This window comes from Hylobates moloch, unplaced genomic scaffold (assembly GCF_009828535.3).
Source record: "Hylobates moloch isolate HMO894 unplaced genomic scaffold, HMol_V3 SCAFFOLD_5, whole genome shotgun sequence".
Lineage (NCBI taxonomy): Eukaryota > Metazoa > Chordata > Mammalia > Primates > Hylobatidae > Hylobates > Hylobates moloch.
In genome coordinates, this window is record NW_026652280.1 from 70,636,961 (window position 1) to 70,659,653 (window position 22,693).

The 22,693-nt window shown below is 39.6% G+C and overlaps 1 protein-coding gene across 3 annotated transcripts in view; it reads left to right on the forward strand.

The window, feature by feature from the left end:
* Positions 1-22,693, forward strand: part of PIEZO2 (piezo type mechanosensitive ion channel component 2) — a 479,940-nt gene that overhangs the window by 274,765 nt on the left and 182,482 nt on the right. For all 3 annotated transcript variants that reach the window (XM_032152839.2, XM_058438662.1, XM_032152840.2), the window contains exons 5-7: positions 5,939-6,101; positions 20,159-20,369; positions 21,781-21,994. In XM_032152839.2, the coding sequence (XP_032008730.1) occupies positions 5,939-6,101; positions 20,159-20,369; positions 21,781-21,994 (588 nt within the window). The remainder of the gene's footprint in view (positions 1-5,938; positions 6,102-20,158; positions 20,370-21,780; positions 21,995-22,693) is intronic.

The following is a 22,693-nucleotide window of genomic DNA, read 5'->3' on the forward strand; positions in this document are numbered from 1 at the left end:
AGAATTTCATCTAACACTATTACATTCTAAAGAGCTAGTGTTCATGAAACAGCTTTTGAGAAATGGTGTGCTAGAGAATGTTCACTGATCTGTGATTCTGACTGAAATGAATAAATAAGTCACCATGTGGATGCTGATTAGGGCCTTGGGGATGGAGATCATCCAGGGTGATCATGTAGAGTGAGAAGAAAAATAAATGAAGAGCAGAATTTTGTGGACTCATCAACATTTAAGTAGGACGTAGAGAAGAGTCTGGTGGCTATAACCCAATTCAGAATTTCTTAGTGGGGCTTCCCAGCAACATGAGTTTTCATGGATATTCATAGGTAGGTAGAGAGTTACAAGAGAGTGGAAGAAAACCATGGGAATGGAGATTTGAGAGTAGAAGGGGTTGGTCTTGCTTGTCAAATGCAGCATGGAGGTGGAATGTGATGAGAATTGGAATGGGTCACTTGGGCCTTGCAGTTGGGAGAGCAGGGGCAGCCCCTGAGAGGGCATTTTCTGAGCAGTGGTGGGTTGAGGAGGCCTGTTGCATCAGGTGGACAATGGGCGAGGGGAGCCCATGTAGTGAGTGTTGCCTCCAAACACAAAGTGAGAAAGTAAAAATTCTGAGCTTGCTGTCAGGCTCTGTCTCTAACTGTGTGTTTGAACCAGCCATTCAAAACTCATTGGTTTCCACAATCTGTAAGATGAGGAAATGGACTAGACTATTTCTAATTCTCATCCAGCTCCATAATTTCAATGACTGACTTAGTGAACGGATGGGTAGTTGGGCGACTAGATGAGGGAATGAAGTGAAATTTACCGACTTCCGAATTATTAAAGGCTTATTAAAAACTAAATGTATAGAGAAGGTATATGTATAATTATGTATGTTAGTATAGTTTCCAAGTTATTCATTCATTTCAAAGAGAAACAGAGACCAAGGAAGATTCTCTAGCCCAGCACTTCCCAAAAGCTGCTCCTTGCACACTAGCTCTGTCTCATGTAATAGTCTTAGAAGAAAGTGGTAAGAAATGGTTTCCAGGTCAAATAAATGTAATTGTTTTACTACAGAACTTCTCAAGTCTTTTAGTATAATAGTATGCATTGTGAGTCTCTCACATTTACTGGACCAATGACTGTTTCGTTTTTCTCTTTTATCTTGTTTTGTTTTGCTTTAATGGAATGCATTTCTGAGGACTGGCATTCTGATAAATGTACTTTAGTAAGCACTGAAGAAGGAAACACGATTGATAAGATGGTCTCCAAATGACATATCAGTCAGACTATGACCTGTTTATGGTGCATACTTTTCAAAAGTATCATTGTTTCTGCAATGGCAGTATTATGAATGCACTGCTTTGTTAACTCAGCAAGCCAAGAGTAGTAGTTAATAGTTTAGCACCTCTATGGCTGAATGATTCCATTCTAAGTAGGGGTCGCAGCCCAATTCTGGATTCAGTAGCTAAATTCTATCACAGCGGGTGGAGTAATTGCTTTAGCAAACTACATTCATTTATTCCCTTAATATATGTATGTTATAAAATGTCTCTTTTGGGACCAAGAAGCACAAAGCTGAGACTGTTGCCTCAAAGTGATGTTTGCAAATTGGGGCTTAATGCAATCCACAGGTGGGAAAGGTATAAGGCTCTGGCTTTCCTGCTCTGTCTGTTGTGGTGTAAGAAGCAGCTGAGGCCACAGCTGGAGTTCTTGTTACTTTAATTTAAGAAGTCTTTTTCTCTCAACTGTGCTTGGATGGTGCTTTTCATAAAATGACACAGTCAATTTGTTTTCCATGAAAGAGCTATAATAATCGATTGCCAAAAATCCACCTGAGTAGTACCAACCTGCTGTGACTCCTGACCTCAGCCCCACACTGAAACAGCCATCCAAGCCTGGCCTTTGTTCTTACTGGTCTCTTTTCTTGATCCCCATTTTTTCTCATTCCTTGATCCCCATTTTTTCTCATTCCAATGGTATTAATTGTAGTTTAACCTTTTCAATCATATTAGGTAGACTTTAAAAGTATACAATGAATCTCTGCAATTTTCCTATGATGAATTCATTCATCAGATTTCATTACTATAATATAAATGTAGTTTGGATGAAGCTCTCTTAATTGGATTTTCTTACTCTTTCTCCAAATGAAAGGAATTTGCTGTATTTTAAAACCTTTAGCACAAGCATTTTTTAAAATGGGGTAAGAGTTTAGAGGCCATTTGTAAAAATGAAGCTTTCACAGGACAGTTCCTCTTCCAGATCATTTTTTAAGTTGATTTGTAATAATTGTACATATTTTGGGGCACATGTGATATTTGATACATTCATACAATATAAAGTGATCAAATCAGGGTAATTGGGGTATCCATCACCTCAAACATTTACCATTTCTTTGTGTTGGGAATATTTTAAATCTTGTAGCTATTTTGAAATATACAATAAACTATTATTAATAATATAGTCATCTTACTGTGCTATTGAACACTAGAACTTATTCCTTTTATATAACTCTATTTTTATTCTCATTAACCAACTACTCCTCGCTCTCCCTTCCTGCCATCCTTCTCAGCCTTTGTTTCCCACCTCTCTGTATTCTCTGCCTCTACGAGATCCACTTTTTTAGCTCAGACACATGAATGAGAACATTGTCTTTGTGTGTCTGACTTATTTCACTTAAAATAATGACCTCTAGTTTCTTCCATGTTGCTGCAAATTACAGGATTTCATTCTTTTTTATGGCTGAATAATATTCCATTGTGTATATATAGCACATTTTCTTGATCCGTTTATCTGTTGATGGACACTCAAGTTGATTCCATATCTTGACTATTGTGAATAGTGCCACAGTAAACATAGACGTGCAGATATCTCTTAGATATGCTAATTTCCTTTCTTTTGAGTATATACCTAGCAGTGGGATTGCTGAATAATATAGTAGTTCTATTTTTAAGTTTTCGAGGAAACTCCATATTGTTTTCTATTGTGGCTACACTATTATACATTTCCACCAACAGTATACAGGGGTTTCCCTTTCTCCACATCCTTGTCAGCATTTTTTTTTTGGTCTTTTTTGATAATAACCATTCTAACTAGGGTGAGAGGATAACTCGTTGTGGTTTTGATTTGCATTTCCTTGATGATGAGTGATGTTGAGCATTTTTTTACATAAGCTGCTGGCCATTTGTATGTCTTCTTTTGAGAAATGTCTATTTCAGTCATTTGCCTGTTTTTAATTGGTTGTTTATTTTTACTATTAGATTGTTTGAGCTTCTTATATATTCTGATTATTAATTCCTTTCAGCTGGATGGTTTGCAAATATTTTTTCCAATTATCTAGGTTGTCTTTCCACTCTGTTTATTATTTCCTTTGCTGGGCAGAAACTCTTTGGCTTGATATAATCCCATTTGTCTACTTTTTCTTTTGTTGCCTGTGCTTTTGAGGTCTTACCCAAAAAAATCTTTGTCCAGACTAATGTTCTGAAATGTTTCCACAGTGTTTTTTTCTAGTAGTTTCATATTTTCTTCTAGTAGTTTTATAGTTTTCTTCTAGCAGTTTTCACATTTTCTTCTAGTAGTTTCATAGTTTCAGGCTACACCATTTTTTAAAGCAAATCTGATTAGATTGAAGATTGATTCCTAGGAGATCCTAGATTAGAAGACTCTTTAAGTTTTAATTTTTATGTACATTATAGTAACAAATACGTGGAAACATTCTATTTATAACAGTAGTTGACTAGTTAAATAAATATTGTCTGTCCATTAGTATGATGATATATAAAAATAAATCATCAATGAGTTGTAAAAATGTTAATGACATGTTAAATGAACAAATCAGCTTGCAAACAGTAGGTAAATAATGAACCTAGTTTTGTTAACTATAAATGTGCACATCCATGTATAGAAGGAAGATTGGAAAGGAAGGCCATGTGGATACATACATGGGAAAGCGGTTGAAAGCATAAAAGTGAACGTAAGGAGAATGGAGTATAATTCTATTCTCTATGTGGCTTTTGTGAAGTTAGATTGCCTTTTGAAGCCTTAGTCTTTTCACATGTAAAAGAATAATAATAGCTAACTCAATATGATGGTTGGTTGGATTAATTAATAATGTGTCTAAAGCTCTTAGCACGAAGTAACTGCTCAGTAAATGGTAGGTATTATTGATAACTTTTATTTTCCAAAATATTAACAGTAGCTATTTCTAGATGCCAAGGTTCTTGCTATTTATTATTTTTAAATGTTTCTGTCAAAACATATAATATATAATGTAAATGAATACAGTGTGTATTCACTTAAAGTGCATATGAATATATGTATATATGTATGTATTTACATGGTGTATTGCTCTATCTTTTGCTTCCTTTCCCTAAGTAAGTTGTATCTCTGATAAACATTTTTTCAAAGACTTAACCCTCCTTTGAAGTTCTATGCTTGATTTTTCCATGGATCGTCTTATCTTCCCCGGAAGTTTTAATGCTGGTACAGACTCTTGACTCCTCTACCTGTATCTTCCCTATTTTAAACTCATTTTGTAAACCTAAGTCTGTATAACTTTTTCTTCATATCACCTAGTCATTTCATTAGCTTTTTCTTGTTACAGCTTATTTTATATTATATGAGTGAGCAGAGAACATGCCAGGAATCACTCTTCATGTGGCTTTTAATAATAGTAATAGGTACTGTGGTTACAGCACTACACATTGCTAGAGCACTGCAAGCCCAGTTGCTCAGTGTTGCAAAGGCACACAGGGCAGGCGTCTAGCACCGGATGAAGGACATGGCTGGCCTGTGTCGTGTGCTGAATGGTGTGAGAAGTCTGCCAGTGCCTATTAAGCTCTGGTGTCTTGCAGCAGAGTGAGCTTAGCCAGAACACATTTCAGCTGAGGTGATGTGTGCTGGCCAACTATGCTGGCAACTCAGTATACTGCCTCTCATTCCCATATTCATTACCCCTGGACGCCTCCCAAAATCACAGATGGTGTTTGTATTACCTTCCCAGACAGATCTCTCCTCCTTTTCCAGTTGAAGCCCTTTCTACTCTCCAGTTCACCTCCTGGCCTTTGCTGCCTGCTATATTATTAAATATATTTGTTTCAGGATCTCAGTTATAATAAAAATGCCCTATATGTGTGAAAATTATCTAAATGTCAATTGATGCTGCTCTTCTCAAAATGTAGGCTTAGTGAAAATATGTGTTTCATTCTTTACAAAGAACTTTCACAAACATTATTTCATGTATATATATTTATATTTTCTTCTAAAACCATGACCTAGTATCTCATATCACTTGAACAAAATAAGGAAGGCAAATAGTATTACTTCTTCAGCACGGCGGAACAGATGGCTGTGAGAAGCCCCCAGCAGGATGCAGCTACTAAGTTTCAGACTTGGACTTGAACTCAGATCTTCTAAGTTCAGTGTTGTTTCTCTGGGATTAAAAGAAAAAATGTACTGGATCCACCTTTCTTGGAACAATACAGAAGACAAAATCAACCAAGTATACAAAATAATGAAGAGGTCCTGGATTCCAGGATTACTTTAACATTTTCTCTATTTTCCTTGTGTCTTTGACTTGTATCAAAAGTAAAACATCTTCTAGCTGCTAGTATGTATTTAGTTTTACACTGCTTCAGCTAGATTGCAAACAACTGCATTTGTACTGGACATGTTGCTTATTTAACAAAAACATAGTCCATTAGGACGTTTTAGGAGTGAGAATTGGTTCAAGAGTTCTTTATAATATTTCTGAAACTCCAGGGAACACTGGAATCTTCCTGAATGTGTAGATTTTGTGAGACACTGAGGTCAATAAAAAGCTTTCTTGTACCTTCTAGGGAGAAACTGAGCATCTTTTATTTTAAATCATTGAGAAGACCAAAACATCCTATAAGGCAGTTTAACCATAGAAATATAAGAACTAAATTTTCTCCCCTCCCCCCTTTTTTTTCCTTTATAGCTTAAAGGGAGCTGATGCTGGCAATGGGATCAGAGTGTTTGTACCTGACATCGGGATGTTCATTGCTAGTCTGACCATCTGGCTCCTCTGTAGAAACATTGTTCAGAAACCTGTGACAGACGAAGCAGCACAGAGTAACCTGGAGTTTGAAAATGAAGAATTGGTAAATCCAACTCCATGTCTCTTCCTTCTTTGATTTCTGAGGACCTTGACCCTTAATATGTTGCAGAACTATGATAATAACAGCTGAGCTTACAGAGCAGGTTATGATTCACAGTGCTTGACATAAACGTTTACTGTCACATTGCATGACACCCTCGTGCAGTCCCAGTGGGCAGACACTCTGGTTCACACCTTAGCCATGAGAAGACGGGCTCGGGGTGTTCATAGGTAAGGGCCAGGCTTTGACCCACCACCCTAAACTATCATGTGATATTATCTCGGAGGCTAACCGTGCAAGGTCATACGTAGTGTTATGGTTCAATTGGTCTGGGTACCTTAGTTATTGCAGAATATTTAAAGAAGTAACATCTGGTAGTTTTAGGGGAAAAAATGAATTCCTCCTTGCAGGGCAGCTTTCCAGTCTGTGCATCTTGTCCTGCTCAGTGGAGTGGTGTTAACTTGGCATGCTTTGATCAAGTTGTTTTAAAGCACTCCAAGGGGGAAAAACATACATATTTGGAAAAGTGTGAGAATGTTAAAAAGGTAAAAATAATGAATGAAATGCATGTTTGCTAGCTGGTTGAAAGGTTTCAGGAGTAACTGCTGAATTGGAAGCTTGTCCTGTTTTCATCCTTGGGTAAAAGAGCTGTCAGACAGCTCTCATGCTGCCCCCTGACCAGCCTCAGGACACTGTTATGTTCTAATAATTGTACTTTGTTAGGTGAGGTTAGGTGACATCAATTTAAAAAGTAATTGATTTATTAGTGGAAAGATAACACTTATAAAGGAAAAAGTGACTAAAATATTTGATTTGGACATTTGATGCAAAACGCTTGCAAGTACTAAATGTTTTCAGTCATAAGCTTTGGCAAGATATTAAACTTATAAAACTGAAGTTAATTGAAGTTACTTATATTGAGAATGTTAACCACTAAGGCATTGAGGGAGGAAAATTCTCACTTATGGAAAATGATTTATGTGGTTCACAAGAAAGCAGACAATTGCCTTGTATGCTTATTTAAAAAACAATAAAGGAGGGATATAATTCAATAAACCTATGCAAACTAGAAATGACATTGTCTGGCCAGGCACTGTGGCTCAGACCTGTAATCCCAGTACCTTAGGAGGCCCAGGTGGGCAGATCACCTGAGGTCATGAGTTCGAGACCAGCCTGGCCAACATGGTGAAACCCTGTCTCTGCTAAAAATACAAAAATTAGCTGAGCGTGATGGTGCGTGCCTGTAATTCTAACTATTCAGGAAGCTGAGGCAGGAGAATCACTTGAACTCAGGAGGTGGAGGTTGCAGTGAGCCGAGATCGCACCACTGCCCTCCAGTCTGGGTGACAGAGTGAGACTCTGTCTTAAAAAATATATATATTTTCTAAAATTCTTATGGGTAAAATATATGCAATCACCTTGCTTATCAATATTCTGCTACTTTTAAGGCAAATGTTAAAATGATGCTTGGTGTAACAGTAATTATAGTAAAGTCAAAGTCGTTACTAACCACTTACATCTTATTTTCAAGACTTGACACCATAAGGCAAGCATTAGTGTCCTAAAAACGGAAGAGTACTTTTTCTTCTTGTTGGCATTACAATTGTAAGACAGAGGATTTAAATTTTGACTACTTTTTACATTTACAGTTTGAAAATGACTTTACTTAAATAAAGTCATTAAATAATCTTTACCAAAATTTGCCAAAGTTTGGGGAAAGTAAACCAGTAACTCAGATTCTTCAGACTGGGTATTTGTTATTTTTATGATTTATAAAGGCAAGTTTTTGTTTGCTTGTTTGTCTGTTTTTCTTTTTGTTTAACTTAAGTTCTGGGATACATGCACAGAAAGTGCAGGTTTGTTACATAGGTATACATGTGCCATGGTGGTTTGCTGCAACCAACAACCCGTCATCCAGATTTCAAGCCCTGCATGCATTATTATCCTCATAAATAATAACTATAGAAGGAGGGGAAAGGATAATTATTGAAAATTGAGTGGACTTAGAAGTCAGACATGGAGGCCACCTAGTGTATGATGCTGAGACAATTGTTTCTTCTCTTTCTTCTTCTACAAAAGAGAGACCTAGTAGTTGTGAATGCTAAATAAAATTTCTAATAAGAAGCACCTGCCACAGTGCCTGCTCATTTTGCTTGCTTAGATAAATTGCTATTTGCTCTGCTCATTTTGTCCTTTTCCAATTTGAGAGGTAGCAGTGCAATTTCAAATTCCAATGTTCCTCTTAGAATTATTGAAACTTAAATGGGAAGATATTTTGAGGCCAACCCACTCAGTAAAAGAATCTCTTCTGTGCCATTCATAACAGATAACCATGAATGATTTACAAAGCTTCTTATAAAAATAACTTACTTGACCAAGGACAAATGCTGTTTGCCATAGGACTAAGAAAGCCTACATTGATCAACAAAAGCCATGGCTGTGAGGTCATGATGAGGTGCCATTCATCTGATGAAGAAAAGAACACAATGCAGTCACATGGGTTAATTCTAAAGTCACATTTTCTTCCTGATTTCAATTTTCAGAGATAGATTTAGGATACTTCACTTCCATTTGAAATTTGCTTGAATATGTAAGCCTTATGTATTATTAATCACATTATTTAAAGATAACAATAAGATGGACAGATACTCTAAATATTATTTATTAGGGACATTGAAAATACTAAATGTCATAATTATGGCATTATTTTCCTTCTCAGTTACATTTGTTTGGGGCTATTTTACATAATTGATTTTTATTCTCTTGTCACATTCCAGCCCATCAGGTAGCCCAGGAGGAACAGGGGGGTGGGTGAATCTTCTGAGATTAATTCACAAGGAAAAATTGCTTCCATGTGACAATCTGGACTTGAATCTGAAAGGAATAAAAGTACCTGGCCAAAATAAGCAGGGGATTTATTTTATTTTTGACTCCACAGCATATTTCCTGCTGCTTATAAATCTTGGAATTTGCACTCTAGAATGTTTGGTTTTTAAGGATACTGAAAGAACAGTGTTTGCTGGCATTATTTCTTCTTTCATTTATCTGAATGGAGAAATGGCAGGATTAATCTGCTGGTGCTTGTGAGAATTCCTTTTCAAAAGCAGTGTTGTTTTAAAGCAGCAACTAATCCCTGGGGAAGACTCTTGGGTCTTCTGTAATCTTCACTGATTTGGTAAGTCTCAAGTTTGGTGTTTTAAAGGTGTTCACAAATCCAAGGATTCCCCATAAAACGCCCAGTGGAAGTGGAGATGGCAGTGCAGTGGGAGCCTCTGCCTTGCTCCTGCATTTTACTGAGAGCCGACTTCAGCAAGGAAACCCTTCTCCTCAAATGTCATCAAAGGTTCTTTCTCAACTGACACATCTGTGGTCTTGTTCGTTTGTTCATTTTAATTCAGAAGCAGATCTACAAATCAATCATAACTGGGAAAAAGTTTCCTGATCTGAAATCTTAAATAAGAAGAGTTGTATTATGAAGATTAAATTGAATAGAAAAGGGTTATTTACATAATAAAACAATATATCATTTCACCAAACTGACATTATCTTGTATAATCCTATGCTTACAATTCTTTCTAGCTATTACATGAGATTTGAGGCCTTATTTTTTAGATAATATTTTAATGTATTATTAAGCCAAATTCTGATAAATCAAATGCTTATTCAAATAGGATTTGTGGTTATGACTTAGCCTGTGTAAAGAGGCAGCTTCTTAATAGACTGACAAGTCAAATATGAAGGATAAAAAGAATATTCCATTATAAGTCATCCCCATCTGCTAAAAATTCAGGGATGCAATACTAAGTCCTGCTAAATTTATTCTGGACCTCAAAGATTTTGCGCCCTGCATTCTAATTCCTAGTGTCCATTAGCCTGTCACAGCATCTGCATCCTAGCACATGACATGACCAAATGGGCTCTGCTTCAAGTCTCAACTCTGAGGTTCAAGTTGCTGTTTTTTTTAAAGAGTAAGAGACAAAGACTGAGAGAAATCAATCATTTTATTGTCTTCTAATTAGGCTTTCAACATGTGCTCAGTTCTAGCCTGAGATTTAGTCTAAAGTTTCCAGCTTTAAATTTCCTGGATCCTATTTCTTCAAGCACACAGACATGATCATTTGAAACATGGAACCATTCAGAATGGTAAGAAGCTGAACGGCTGCCCAGTTGCCTTGCAAACTTTGCACTTCATGACTTAGTGTGAATGAAAAGCCTTCTTTGTGGTTGTGCTAAAGGCTGTCACTGCCACTCTTAGTGGTAAAGTGGGCGACTCCCTTTGCTGGTCCTTAAGGTCACTTTCAGAACCTGGGCAAAACTTCCTGTCATACATACCTCAAAATGACGGACACTTGGTCTGCCTTCTTGGGGTAAAACACATTCACAATTTGGACAAAGCTTTTAATCCTAATAGTTTTAGATGCCATTAGTTTAAGTAGAAGAGATGATTTTTTATTGGAGGAAGTCATGGATCTATTTATTGTCTTCCGGAAAGTTTTGGTATTTATCACAGGCTAGTTAACTTTGAGTCCATGACTGACTTTATTCCCCCAGAGTCTTCCAGCCACATCCCTGGTCACCAGGTGAGAGCATGGATGCCCACTCATCCTGTCCTCTGATACCAACACACCTGTGGGGCAGGCCCTTGGGATAGTCAGTGAGAGCCACCTTCATTGTGTACAAAGGCGGCCAAGCGTGGTGGCTCACGCCTAAAATCCCAGCACTTTGGGAGGCCAAGGTGGGCAGATCATGAGGTCAGGATATTGAGACCATCCTGGCTAACACAGTGAAACCCTGTCTCTACTAAAAATATAAAAAATTAGCCGGGTGTGGTGGCATGCGCCTGTAGTCCCACCTACTCAGGAGACTGAGGCAGGAGAATCGCTTGAACCTGGGAGGCAGAGATTGCAATGAGCCAAGGTCATGCCACTGCACTCCATCCTGGGTGACAGAGTGGGATTCTGTCTCAAAAAAAAAAAAAAAAGGCAGGGATATTATTATTGACAATATGTTCATTGAGTGGACATTGCCTAGCATGGACTTGAATATACAACTCATAACAAAAATGATTTAAATAATTAGCAAAGAGGAAATCAGCTAAAGTATCTTTAAACTATTTAAATGAAATGATTACAGATTAATCTTCATTTTTATTTCGCCCATTTAATTAATTTAGCAACATTTAACAGCAGGTACCTCTTCTCTGCCTTTTTCAAAGAATCAAAGCTCCAAAAATGCCTTTCACCTTTAACGATCTTTTTAGATCAATATTTTTACAATTTCTTGGAATGTGTTGTTCTGTCTTTGCATGATTTGATAGGTGATTTCATGCATCTGAATTGCAAATAACCACAAATACCCACATGGGAAACTTGTGTGAGGCAACTGCAGAGCCCCAGTGTTCCTTTCTTGGGGGTAGAGTAGGGCTGAGATGAGAGGAACCAGAGTCCTACCCCTCATGCCATCTGTCCCAACTCCAGAGAACCTGCATCACTCAAGGAATCCCAGTCACTTCTTTGTACTTCTTTCCTCCTTTAAATTGTAAATACCCCTGAAATAGAATTTCCACCCACTTAATGTAAATAGGTTCCCCATATTGCTTTGAAAATATTGGTCATATGTCTGGGAGAGGGAGATACAGCTCCTTCCTCTACCTCCACTCCTTCTTCCCACTGACTTACCCATCAAGGTTAATAGAAGCTCCATTTACCCAGCTGCTTGAGCCAGAAACACTGATGTGACATGGATTTCTTGGGGCTTTGTCTGTCACCACCAACAAATCCTCTGAATTCTATCTTCAAATTCTGTCTGAAATCAGTCCACTTTTCTCTACTCACTGCCACAATCCTCACTAAGCAGCCACAGTCTCTCAGCAAGGCCTGAAAATATGTTCTAAATGGATCTCCCCACTTGAGCTTCCCTTCTTACCCTATCCAATTGATGCTGCACACAGCATCTGGATTATTCTTGTAAAATTAAAATTAAATTATGCCACGTTCCTAGATAAAACCCTTCTTTGGTTTCCCTTTAACCTAGAATAAAATTCAGTCTCTTGACCTTGATGCTCATGACTCTGCACGGCTTGGCCACATCCTGCCTTCGTGTCCTCAACCTGTGCTTTTGCCCCACTCCCTCACTGTGCTGTAGCCACCCTGCCCTTCTTTCTGTGTTTGGATGGGGTAAGCTCTATTCCTGCTGGGTCTCTTCCAGGCAGTTCATTCTCATGTAAATATCTTCTCCTCGCTCTTGTCCTTCTGGACTCTGCTGTACAGTTTGCTCTTGTGCAGATGCTCTTCTCCCGACTCTTGTCTTTCTGGGGCTCTGCTATGTAGTTCACTCTTGCACGGATGCTCTTCTCCCCACTGTTGTCCTCCTGGGGCTGTGCTGTGTACTTCACTCTTGTACAGATTCTGCTCTTCTCATTCTTGTCCTTCCGGTGTTCTGCTCTTCAGTTTATTCTTGCACAGATGTTCTTCTCCATCTTGTCTTTCTTGAGCTCTGCTTTGTAGTTCACTCTTGCATGGATGCTCTTGTCCCCACTCTCGCCCTTCTGGGGCTTTGCCAGGGCACACTGATATGTAGGTGAACTGCTCTTGATTGACCATTTCTTGCTAGGGCTTCAGAGAAGGATTTTTTTTTTTTATCTATGGGCATGTTTATTTTTTCAGTATATCTTTACTGAGAGCCTACTATGTGCCAAGATAAACAAAAACTAATATTTAACAAGAACTATTTTTTGTTTTCTTGCTTTGCTTGCCAAGACTTTTGTCCTTTTTTAAAAAAATCACATTTACCTTGGGAATAACTAGACTAGGCCATTCCAAATCCCTTTAGTCAGACATAATCTCTTTTTTCTCTCAATGTCCTTAGGACCTTATATTCTCAATTTATAAGTAGTTATATCTTCCCTGAGTGACTACTGGGGTCCCTCAGAAAACCACTGGGGTCCCATGTGGATTTTCATTTGTTATCCCACCCTGGACCTAGCACTGTACTTGGAGCAGAGCCCAGTCTTAGTTAAAAAAGTGCTGAGTGGAGGGAGGGATAGATGGAGGAGAAAGGAAGGAATACTGTTGATTCTGAAACAGTACCTTCTCTGCTCAATATTTTGACAACTTCATATCAAAGATGTGAGTTTTGTTTGCATCTTAGTCTATCACAAGTAATTATATAGGTTCTGAATCTTTCTGGAAACTGTTGAGCACCAAGAAGGACTTGTACATCCTCAAAATCCTGCCTTTGTCATCACTGTATACATTTTTTATTTCTGGAGTGAATACCAGGGTGAATCATTTAGAACAGCTACACTTAGCTGGTTCCTACAAGAAAAAATAGGTGGTTCAGGGTGAGTAGTAATCTCTGGAACTAATGTGAACTGAGTAGATGATATAGGTGTGTGTGTGTGTGTGTGTGTGTGTGTGTGTGTGTGACTGCTGATTTGTTTTGATGGTGTTCCATTAAGTGATTTTTACAAAAATATCTTAAAGAAAAAAGCCTTTAAACAGTCAATTGTATTTGGCTCGTCTCCATTATTGTTCATTTCCCTTTCAAATGATGTTCAGATGATTCTTAAAGACTATTACCATTCTGAGTAGGTGAATTAACCTGGGAAGTTTTAAAAAAGTTCAAGTGCAGGGTCAGAATAGTTCCCAGACCTATGAAGTCAGAATCCTGGGGGTAGAGGAGTATGTGTGGTAGGAATTGGACTAGTTTTTTTCGAAGCTCTACAGATCTTTTAGGCATTGGTCTAACTGGCCACTGTCAGCTGATTCAGTTTGTCCTTCCTTGTCCTTTATTAAACTTTCATTGCTTTGTAGATGGTGGTTGAAAGCAGCATCTATACACTCACTTTTCCAAATGAAATAGGGACTGCTTAAGCTGATCTTATGAGTTTGGAAAAATAATCTTCCCAAAACAAATCTAGCAACAGAATAAAATATTTGCTTTACCCATTAAATGCCATCACGTTAGGCTTGCATAAGGTACACAATAGCATTCAAACACATCTATCTTTTTTTCTCTCACTTCTTCCTTTCACAAGGGAACCCTGGGGATGAAATTCGTCTTCTGCAGTGAGTCACAACACTTGTCTTTTCCTTCCTCTGGCTCTTGTATTGAGATGAACCCATTCTGTTAAGATAAATTGTTAACTTTTAATAATAAACAGTGAATAAACAACTGATGACACTTTAGAAAAATGCTCCTTTTGCCTCCCAGATCTTTTGGCTCAGTATACGTGACTTTGATACACTTCTATAGAAATGTTTTTAAAAGCTTGGTTTTAACCACGAAGAAGAGAAAAAAAATGGATTCAGCTGCACGAAAAGCTCTGCTCTGAGGTCCAAAGCTTGACTGAAACCTAAAGGAGGTTCCAGAGAGAATTTATTTCAATCTATTTTCCAAATAAGGGAGTCTGCTAGGATATGATTAAAAAATATATTTTTTCAAATTGTGCCTATTCAGCTGAACCCCTATGGAGAATTCATTGATCAGTGGTTGCCAATGTCAGCCAGGGCATGAATTCTGGAGGGGCTGCTTCAGGTCACCCCAGAGAGTACTTTAATCATACAGCCTCCTGGAATTCATTCCCATAATTTCTGATTTAGTAAGTTTGAGGTTGAGCCTGGTCATCTGCCCTCTTAAAGGTCCCCAAGTGATCCTTAGGATTTATTCCAACCCAGTTGGATTTTTACAGTGCTTGGGAGTAATGAAACATGGATGTTTGGGTCCTACCAAAAGTGATTTATTGTGTCTTCTTTGTCCAAAATTGAGTGGAAATCATGGTGGATGCCACAGCTTAATGGAACTAGTACTGCTGTAGGGTGAGAGGGTGTTGCGGGATGAGATGCAGAGACGCAAAGGTTTAGATCCCGTCTCATTGTGGGATGAGAGCTTTGTGTTTTGGCCCTCATTCAGGGCCCTAACAGAGAACAGGCTGGCCTTGTGTAAAGTTGATTCCATAGCACCTAGAGCTTCCTTATGTGAAATGAGAGATCCTACACTAATACATGTTATCAAATGTTGAAATCAGCAACTTTTATCTGTTTACGTTTTCCAGTATTCTATTATTTTTATTTTTAACTGACTAATAACAATTGTATATATTTATGGGGTATAATGTGGTATTTTGATACTTGTATACATTGTGGAATGAGCAAATCAGGCTAATTAGCATATTCATCTCAAATACTTATTATTTATTTGTGTTGAGGACATTAACATCCTCTCTTAACTATTTTATTTTTTATTATTTTGTTTTTTTTTTTTTTTTGAGATTGAGTCTCATTCTGTCACCTAGGCTGGAGTGCAGTGGTGTGATCTCAGCTCACTGCGACCTCCGCCTCGTGTTTTCCAGTGATTCTCCTGCCTCAGCCTCCTGAGTAGCTGGGATTACAGGCATGTGCCACCATGCCCAGCTAATTTTTGTGGTTTTAGTAGAGACAAGGTTTCACCATGTTGTCCAGGCAGGTCTCGATCTCCTGATAGCAGGTGATCCACCCACCTCGGTTTCCCAAGGTGCTGGGATTATAGGCATGAACCACTGTGCCCGGCCAACTATTTTGAAATATGCATTAAAAACTATAGTCACCATGCAGTGCAATAGGTCCCCCAAAATCATTCTTCATGTCTAAGTGAAATTGTGTACCCCTTGATCAGCATCTGCCCTTTCCAGGTCCCTGGCCTCCTTCCCTAGCCTCTGGTAATTATCCCTCTACTCTCTACTTCTATCAGTGCAACTTCTTTAGATTCCACGTATAAGTGAGATCATATCATATTTGTCTTTCTGTGCCTGGCTTATTTCAATTAGCATATTCTTCTTTAGATTTATGCATGTTGTTGCAAATAACAAGATTTCCTGTTGAAATCATAAACTTTTAAAGAGGCGAGATAAAGGACTTAAATGTCTTTAAATAAGTTTTAGATTTTGACATGGTCAATAATCAGTGTAATCATTTATTTGACTTTTTAAACTGTAAAGAGTTTATTTTGTCTTCAGTTTCTAAGATGACTCAAGAACCAAGGAAGCTAAATCTTTATTTACAGCCTTTCCTCCTCCTTAGCGTCAAGGCCAGATTGAAGTTTTGTTCCACTGCAGGGACAGCTTACAGCTCCAGCAAGCAAGACTGCCTGTTAGTAAACATGCAAGAGTGAGTCCATGCTCTTTCAGAGGTTCAGTGTTTATACTTCAGCAGACGAATCACTTAGGGGGAAAAAGCCTGCCTGTTAATAAGCCAGCCTGATGTGACTAATGGCTGTTCTGGCCCTGACCTACCAGGACAGTAGGGGCTCACAGAGTCTAACCCGTCTCACCCTTGGCTCTCAGCTTGGCAAATTTAAAAAGTATTTCCAACCGACAGCCCCAGGGATTTCTGTATAAAAATGCTGAAAACCCTAAAGTACAGTGGTATGTTTATAAAAATCACGAAGGCCCAATCCTTCCTAAGACAGGTCAGGGAAATGCGTTTGTATAACCTCACAAAGACATCTTGATCAGAGATTTCTATTTGATTTAATCTACATCCGTAGCAATTCTATAATTGAATAAGAACGCATTTATTATGAAAGTCACAAGTGTGTTTCTGACTGTGACCCAGGTGGCCCTTGCTGTGTTCTTTCTTTTGCTTCTTTTTCAAGTGCAATGACTAAAGGTTTTGGCCAAACTTCCTTCCTAGAGGGAGATTTTAAATGTGTTGCTCACCTGTTGTGATGGGAAAAGAAGCAACAGATGCCTGATGAGCAGGTCATTTGTGTGTTGACGATGGTGTGGGTGTCCTGGTGATAGCTCTGGTGGGTGGATTTCTTTGTGGGGAGATGGAGTAAGCTGAATGGAAGAGCTGCCCTGGGATCCGGGCCTTAGGAGCTGGAGAAGGCATCCTAGGGGGTGGGAACAATCTGTCCCACAGCAAAGAGGCAAAGAGAGCTTGTGGATTATGGATTCTGCTAGTCATTTCTTGCAAGGAATGCTGACAGGCAAGGAGATGGCATAGATCTGGAAAGGCAGAGTGGTCTTAGGGGCAGCAGCACCTCAAGGAGGGCCATCTCTGTATTCCCTCCAGGTAACCTCATCAGGCTACTGACCTTTAAACCATCATATGCTGGCGAATTCCAAAAAGCCCTCTTCAGCTCCCACCCCTCTCCAACACTCCAGACTCCTATAATAGCTGCCTACTGGATACCTCCAAGAAGAATGCCTGAATGGGGTCTCAGAACTGAATTTTCAAAACAGAAATGTGGACTCTCCGTCTCCAGTCTGCCTCCCTCCTGTCTTTCCTCCCTAGACAAAAATAGAGGAGCCACCCTGATTATCATCTATCCTTCCCCCCCACTTTAAACTTTCTAGCTGCTCCTACTAATCTGACCTCCAAAACAGACTCCAAAGACAGGACCTTCACTTCAGCCCCACCCCTCCCTCCCCTCTCCTCCAGCACAGCCACCACCTCCCTGCTGCTGCCTCCCTCTGCTCCACCCCAGGAGCAACTAGAGTTATGTGACAAAGCAAATCATGTGTGCCTCTCATTAGACGGAGTGGTTGAAGATCAAAGTCGGATTCGAGTAGGTTCAAGAGAAATTAGGTATGGAATAATTTTTACTATAAATGGAGTGGTGAGTCCAGCCCACTCTTCTGGAGTGTTTCACCTTAAGAGACAAATGTGGGTTGAAAGGGTGTGTTTCTTTAAGGTGAGACAGCAAGGCACCCTTGCCTGTTAACAGGGGTGATCCAGCAGAAAGAAAGCACATTGTGATGCAGGAGAGAGAGCCAGGATGGCTGGGCTGTTCTCTCCCTGGTGTCCTGAATAGATGGGATGCAGTCATCATGGCTGGAGTACATGCAGCTTGTCTTGTTACAGGAGGAGGGCAGAGTGCGTGCATGGCAGGCCAGCTGCAGGTGGGTGGTCTGATGTACTGGCTGGAGCTGGCAGCTCCTCTCTGGGAGCAGTAGAAAGCAAGGTCATCCTCTGAGAATGAGATGGGAATTGTTCTCTATGGGAGTGGAAGTGGCCACGGGCCTGGGGACACTTACCCTCTTTCTGCACATGCCACCAAGCCTTGGACCAGCTCTTTCCTCCACCTGGAATGCACTTTGCCAGGACTTTCACAGGGCTGGTAACTTTGTGACATTCAGATCTTAGCTTAAATGTCACCTCCTCAGAGAGGCTTTCCTTGACCTCTGAATCAGAAACAGCCACCCAGTTTATCACTATCACATCACCCTATTCGACCCCCCTGAAGGGGGCATTCATTACTGTGAGATATTTAGCTGGTTAATATTTTACTTGTTTACGTGTTTATTGCTATATCTCTTCCTATATATGCTAGGACACACTAGGCCCTGTATGGGTAGCAAAATCTTATTGATTGAGCATGAGATGTTCCTCTTGCTTCAGAAAAAAATATACAAATATGTCATGATGAAATACAGTAGAAGTCAAGTTGAAGTGGCCCAGGATTAAATCCCTGTGTGTGTGTGTGTAGGTGGGTGGAGGGCTGGCTGGGTGCATCCTGTAGCCTTGGCTCATCAATAGTCAACTCCAGTCACCCACTGTGTGCACCCTCCTGGGCACACAAAAGGCCTCTGAGTCCTGAAGGCCGCTTTACGCTTAACTAGAACTTGGCACTGGCCCTCCAGTCCCTGCCTTCCTCCCGTGAACTTGGTCATAGTAAGAGGTCAGACACCATCAGTGAGTATTATGTAATTATCTGAACTAAATATATCAAAAAAGAACCATTAAAAATGGGAACATGGAAGGGCCACACCCTACTGTTTAAGTCTTAAATAGATGCCTGAACTGGGCTTAACAATTCTTCTTAGCTTTGTGAGACTAAAGATATGAAATCTGTCGGCCTAGGGAAAAATGCACACAAAATTTCATGCATCTCAAACAGACTCCTTTTGCCTTAAGGTGATGGCTTTATTTATGATTTATTTTCTTCTTTTCTTTTTTGAGATGAAGTCTCGCTCTGTCGCCAGCTGGTGTGCAGTGGCGCAATCTCGGCTCACTGCAACCTCCGCCTCCCAGGTTCAAGTGATTTTCTCCTGCCTTAGCCTCCTGAGTAGCTAGGACTACAGGCGCATGCCACCACGCTCAGCTAATTTTTTGTATTTTTAGTAGAGACGGGGTTTCACCATGTTGGCCATGATGGTCTTGATCTCTTGACCTCGTGATCTGGCCGCCTCAGCCTCCCAAAGTGCTGGGATTACAGGAGTCAGCCACCACACCCAGCCCCTTATTTATGATTTCTTAAAAAAAAAAAAAAAAAGAAAAGAAAGAAAAAAGAAAAAGTCGTAACCCTTCTAGGGAAATATTCTAATTAGCCAAAAAATTTTTCCCATTTATTCTTTAAACGCAAAACAAACATGCAAAAATGCCTTAGCATACCCAGTTTAAAATAATACATGGAAATATACATATGTTCTGGTACATGTGTTTACTCCCTAAATCTCTGCTTAAAGCACTTAGGTGCTGAGCTGCCCAGGCTTGAACCAGCGTATCATTCTCTAAAAGGATGAGATAGGAAGCAGCTCTATATTTAGCCAAGAGAAGCCCAGGACTGCTCATCCTTCCACAGTCAGGAAATATGGAAATAGTGAACAAAGATAAACTTAGAAAAAAATACGGAATTTCCTAAGCATTGATTGGACTCACCTTTCAGTCAAAGCCGTGGATAGTTTTATCAAACTTCCTATCACCTTGGTGGCCAACTCTGTAAATTTGAAGACCCAAACCCAGATCAATCTAAACTAAACTTGTTAATAGATGTTTCAGACAGTTTCTTCTTTGCTTATAAAAAAAATAAGCACAAATAGGGAATATGACATGTTATTAGGGACCCTATAATTATGACGTTTCCGTTTATGTTTACTTCTTCCAGAAAGATCAGAGTTACCTGGGCTTATACAGGGATTATCAGAGACCTGAGGGGAATGAACTGGTTGTCTTCCTTTTTTGCCTGATCTGTGAAATTCACCACATTGACTGACCCATGAATTAGAAGCTCTATAATCTGCTGGCTGGATAGGCAGGCTCCTGGACTTGAGTGTTTCCTGTTTGTCATTTATTTAGGCTGGAGGAGAAAAAATTGATTCAGAAGAGGCACTGATCTATGAAGAGGATTTCCATGGAGGAGATGGTGTTGAAGGCGAGTTGGAAGAAAGCACGAAGTTAAAAATGTTCCGCAGGCTTGCCTCTGTGGCCTCTAAGCTCAAGGAGTTCATTGGCAACATGATCACCACTGCTGGGAAAGTCGTCGTTACCATCTTACTGGGCTCCTCGGGTGAGTGTCTCCCACACTGGCTGAACGTAGCAAAAGGCACAAGCAGTGCTTTGGTGAATGAGAGAAATGGTTGAAGAAGAAATGAAGGAAACAGTCTGTTCCACCACACGAAAATCGTAACTGTAGCTCTTGTAAAACTGGCCACATGTACAAACCATACAAAATAATTTTTCCTGGTTAGTTCTAGTTTTGATGTTTTTAGATGCTTTCTGTTAACCTCTGCAAAATAATCTTTTTCTATATATGCTAAGCGACTCCATTTTCTAGGTTTAGATTAGAATAATAGCAATCCTCTTCCTTAGAGCTTCGGAATGGTGACCTGCTGCGATTAACAATGTGCATGTACCCATCACAAGCCATATTGTGGGTTCTGGAGGTCTGTCTGCTTACATGAGTCCATAGTCACCTTAATATAACTCTCCAGGATAGACTATTTTTCTTCCTAAGTTAGATTGTAATCTTCCAGCACAGACGCTCACTTCCTTTAAATTTTGGCCGTGGACCACTTATTCCATAATAATGTTATCTTGATCTTTTCCCTCCTTCCATTCCACTGCTCACCACTGCCCAAGAGCTACGGGAGGCGTATTAGAGTAGATTCAAGCGAACTGCAAAGATGCAGCAACTTAGCTGTTTTTTAATAGGGAGGAAAATGGGGGAAAAGACAGTAGAATTTCTCAAGAAATAAACCACAATATTTTAATGAGGAGTCCTTTCAAAATGCCCAATAAAACAGACTCCTTTTGCCTTAAGGTGATGGCTTTATTTACGATTTCTTAAAAACACTTTTAAAGGAGTTATTGGCCAGGAGCGGTGGCTCACGCCTGTAATCTGAGCCCTTTGGAAGGCCAAGGAGGGAGGATCACTTGAGCCCAGGAGTTCAAGACCAACCTGGGCAACTTGGCAAAACCCCATGTCTACAAAAAATAAAATAAAATAAAATAAGCACGGCACAGTGAGAGTTTAATTGGCCAGGATGTACTAGTTAACTAAAAAAAAAGTAGTAAATTATTATAAAGAAAATGTGTCAGGAAAGGTTGGAACAGACATACAGATACATGAATTCTTGAAAATTTGGGAGAAGCAGAAACGTGGAAACAGGCAAGTAAATATGCAGATGCTACTAGTATGAAAAGTAGACATTTACTTAGTTCAGACGCCACAGGTGGAATTTTTTTAATCATCTGGTATAACTTTGTATTTATAGTTATCATTTCATATGTGACTTTTTCACAATAAATCTAGCATTAATTTTTAGTATATAAATGAAATATGATTTTTAAAAATTACTATTTTAAAAAGCCTAAAAACACTTGAAGGAAATTCACATAATTTCAAATAGTCACATTCACTGAATGATAAGTGAATTTCCAGTTCTACCTGACTTTGTGATTACGTTTCTTTTCCTTAGGCATGATGTTGCCATCCTTGACATCATCTGTGTATTTTTTTGTATTTTTGGGTCTGTGCACCTGGTGGTCCTGGTGCCGGACGTTCGACCCATTGCTGTTCAGCTGTCTCTGTGTTCTGCTGGCTATTTTCACTGCTGGACATTTGATTGGACTTTATTTATACCAGTTCCAATTCTTTCAAGAAGCAGTTCCACCCAATGACTACTACGCAAGGTAAGAGAAATCCTTATCGCATTTCAAGGAGAGATTGTCCCCCCACTCCTTTGGGACTTTGGTTTGGCATTGTGAATTTACAGGGGTTATTCTTGATGGCAGGCAATTGCTGTGTTAAGCAAAGATTCTGTGGGGGTGGGTGAAACAGTCTAGCACTTTCATTGTGTTGGATGACACAGTCTGGAAGGAAGACAGTGGTCTCCTCGGATGGAGATGCCGCTGGCATGCAGGAGGACAGGGGGCTGTCATGTGTAGGAATAAAACAGACACAGAGTCTCAGCTGGGGAAGAAGACCAGGAAGAACATTTTACACCGAAGAACAATAAGGATGTGCCACAGCATCCAGCTAGAAAGGCGTCTCATGGGCCTAATATACGAGAACAAATTGAGCATCAGAAACATTAACTAATTGTAAAAGCTTAAAAATAAAAGTCTCAGCCTGGGCAACATGGTGAAACCCCATATCTACAAAAAATTAGCTGGGCATGAGGGCACACACCTGTGGTCCCAGCTACTCAGGAGGCTGAAGTGGGAGGGTCACCCGAGCCTGGGAGGTCAAGACTGCGGTGAGCCATGATCACACTGCTGCACTCCCACCTGGGTGACAGAGAGAGACCCTGTCTCAAAACAAACAAACAAACAAATAAATAAATAAGAAAATACGTAAGTCTGTGGTGTGAGAGAGAAAGGGAGAAACAT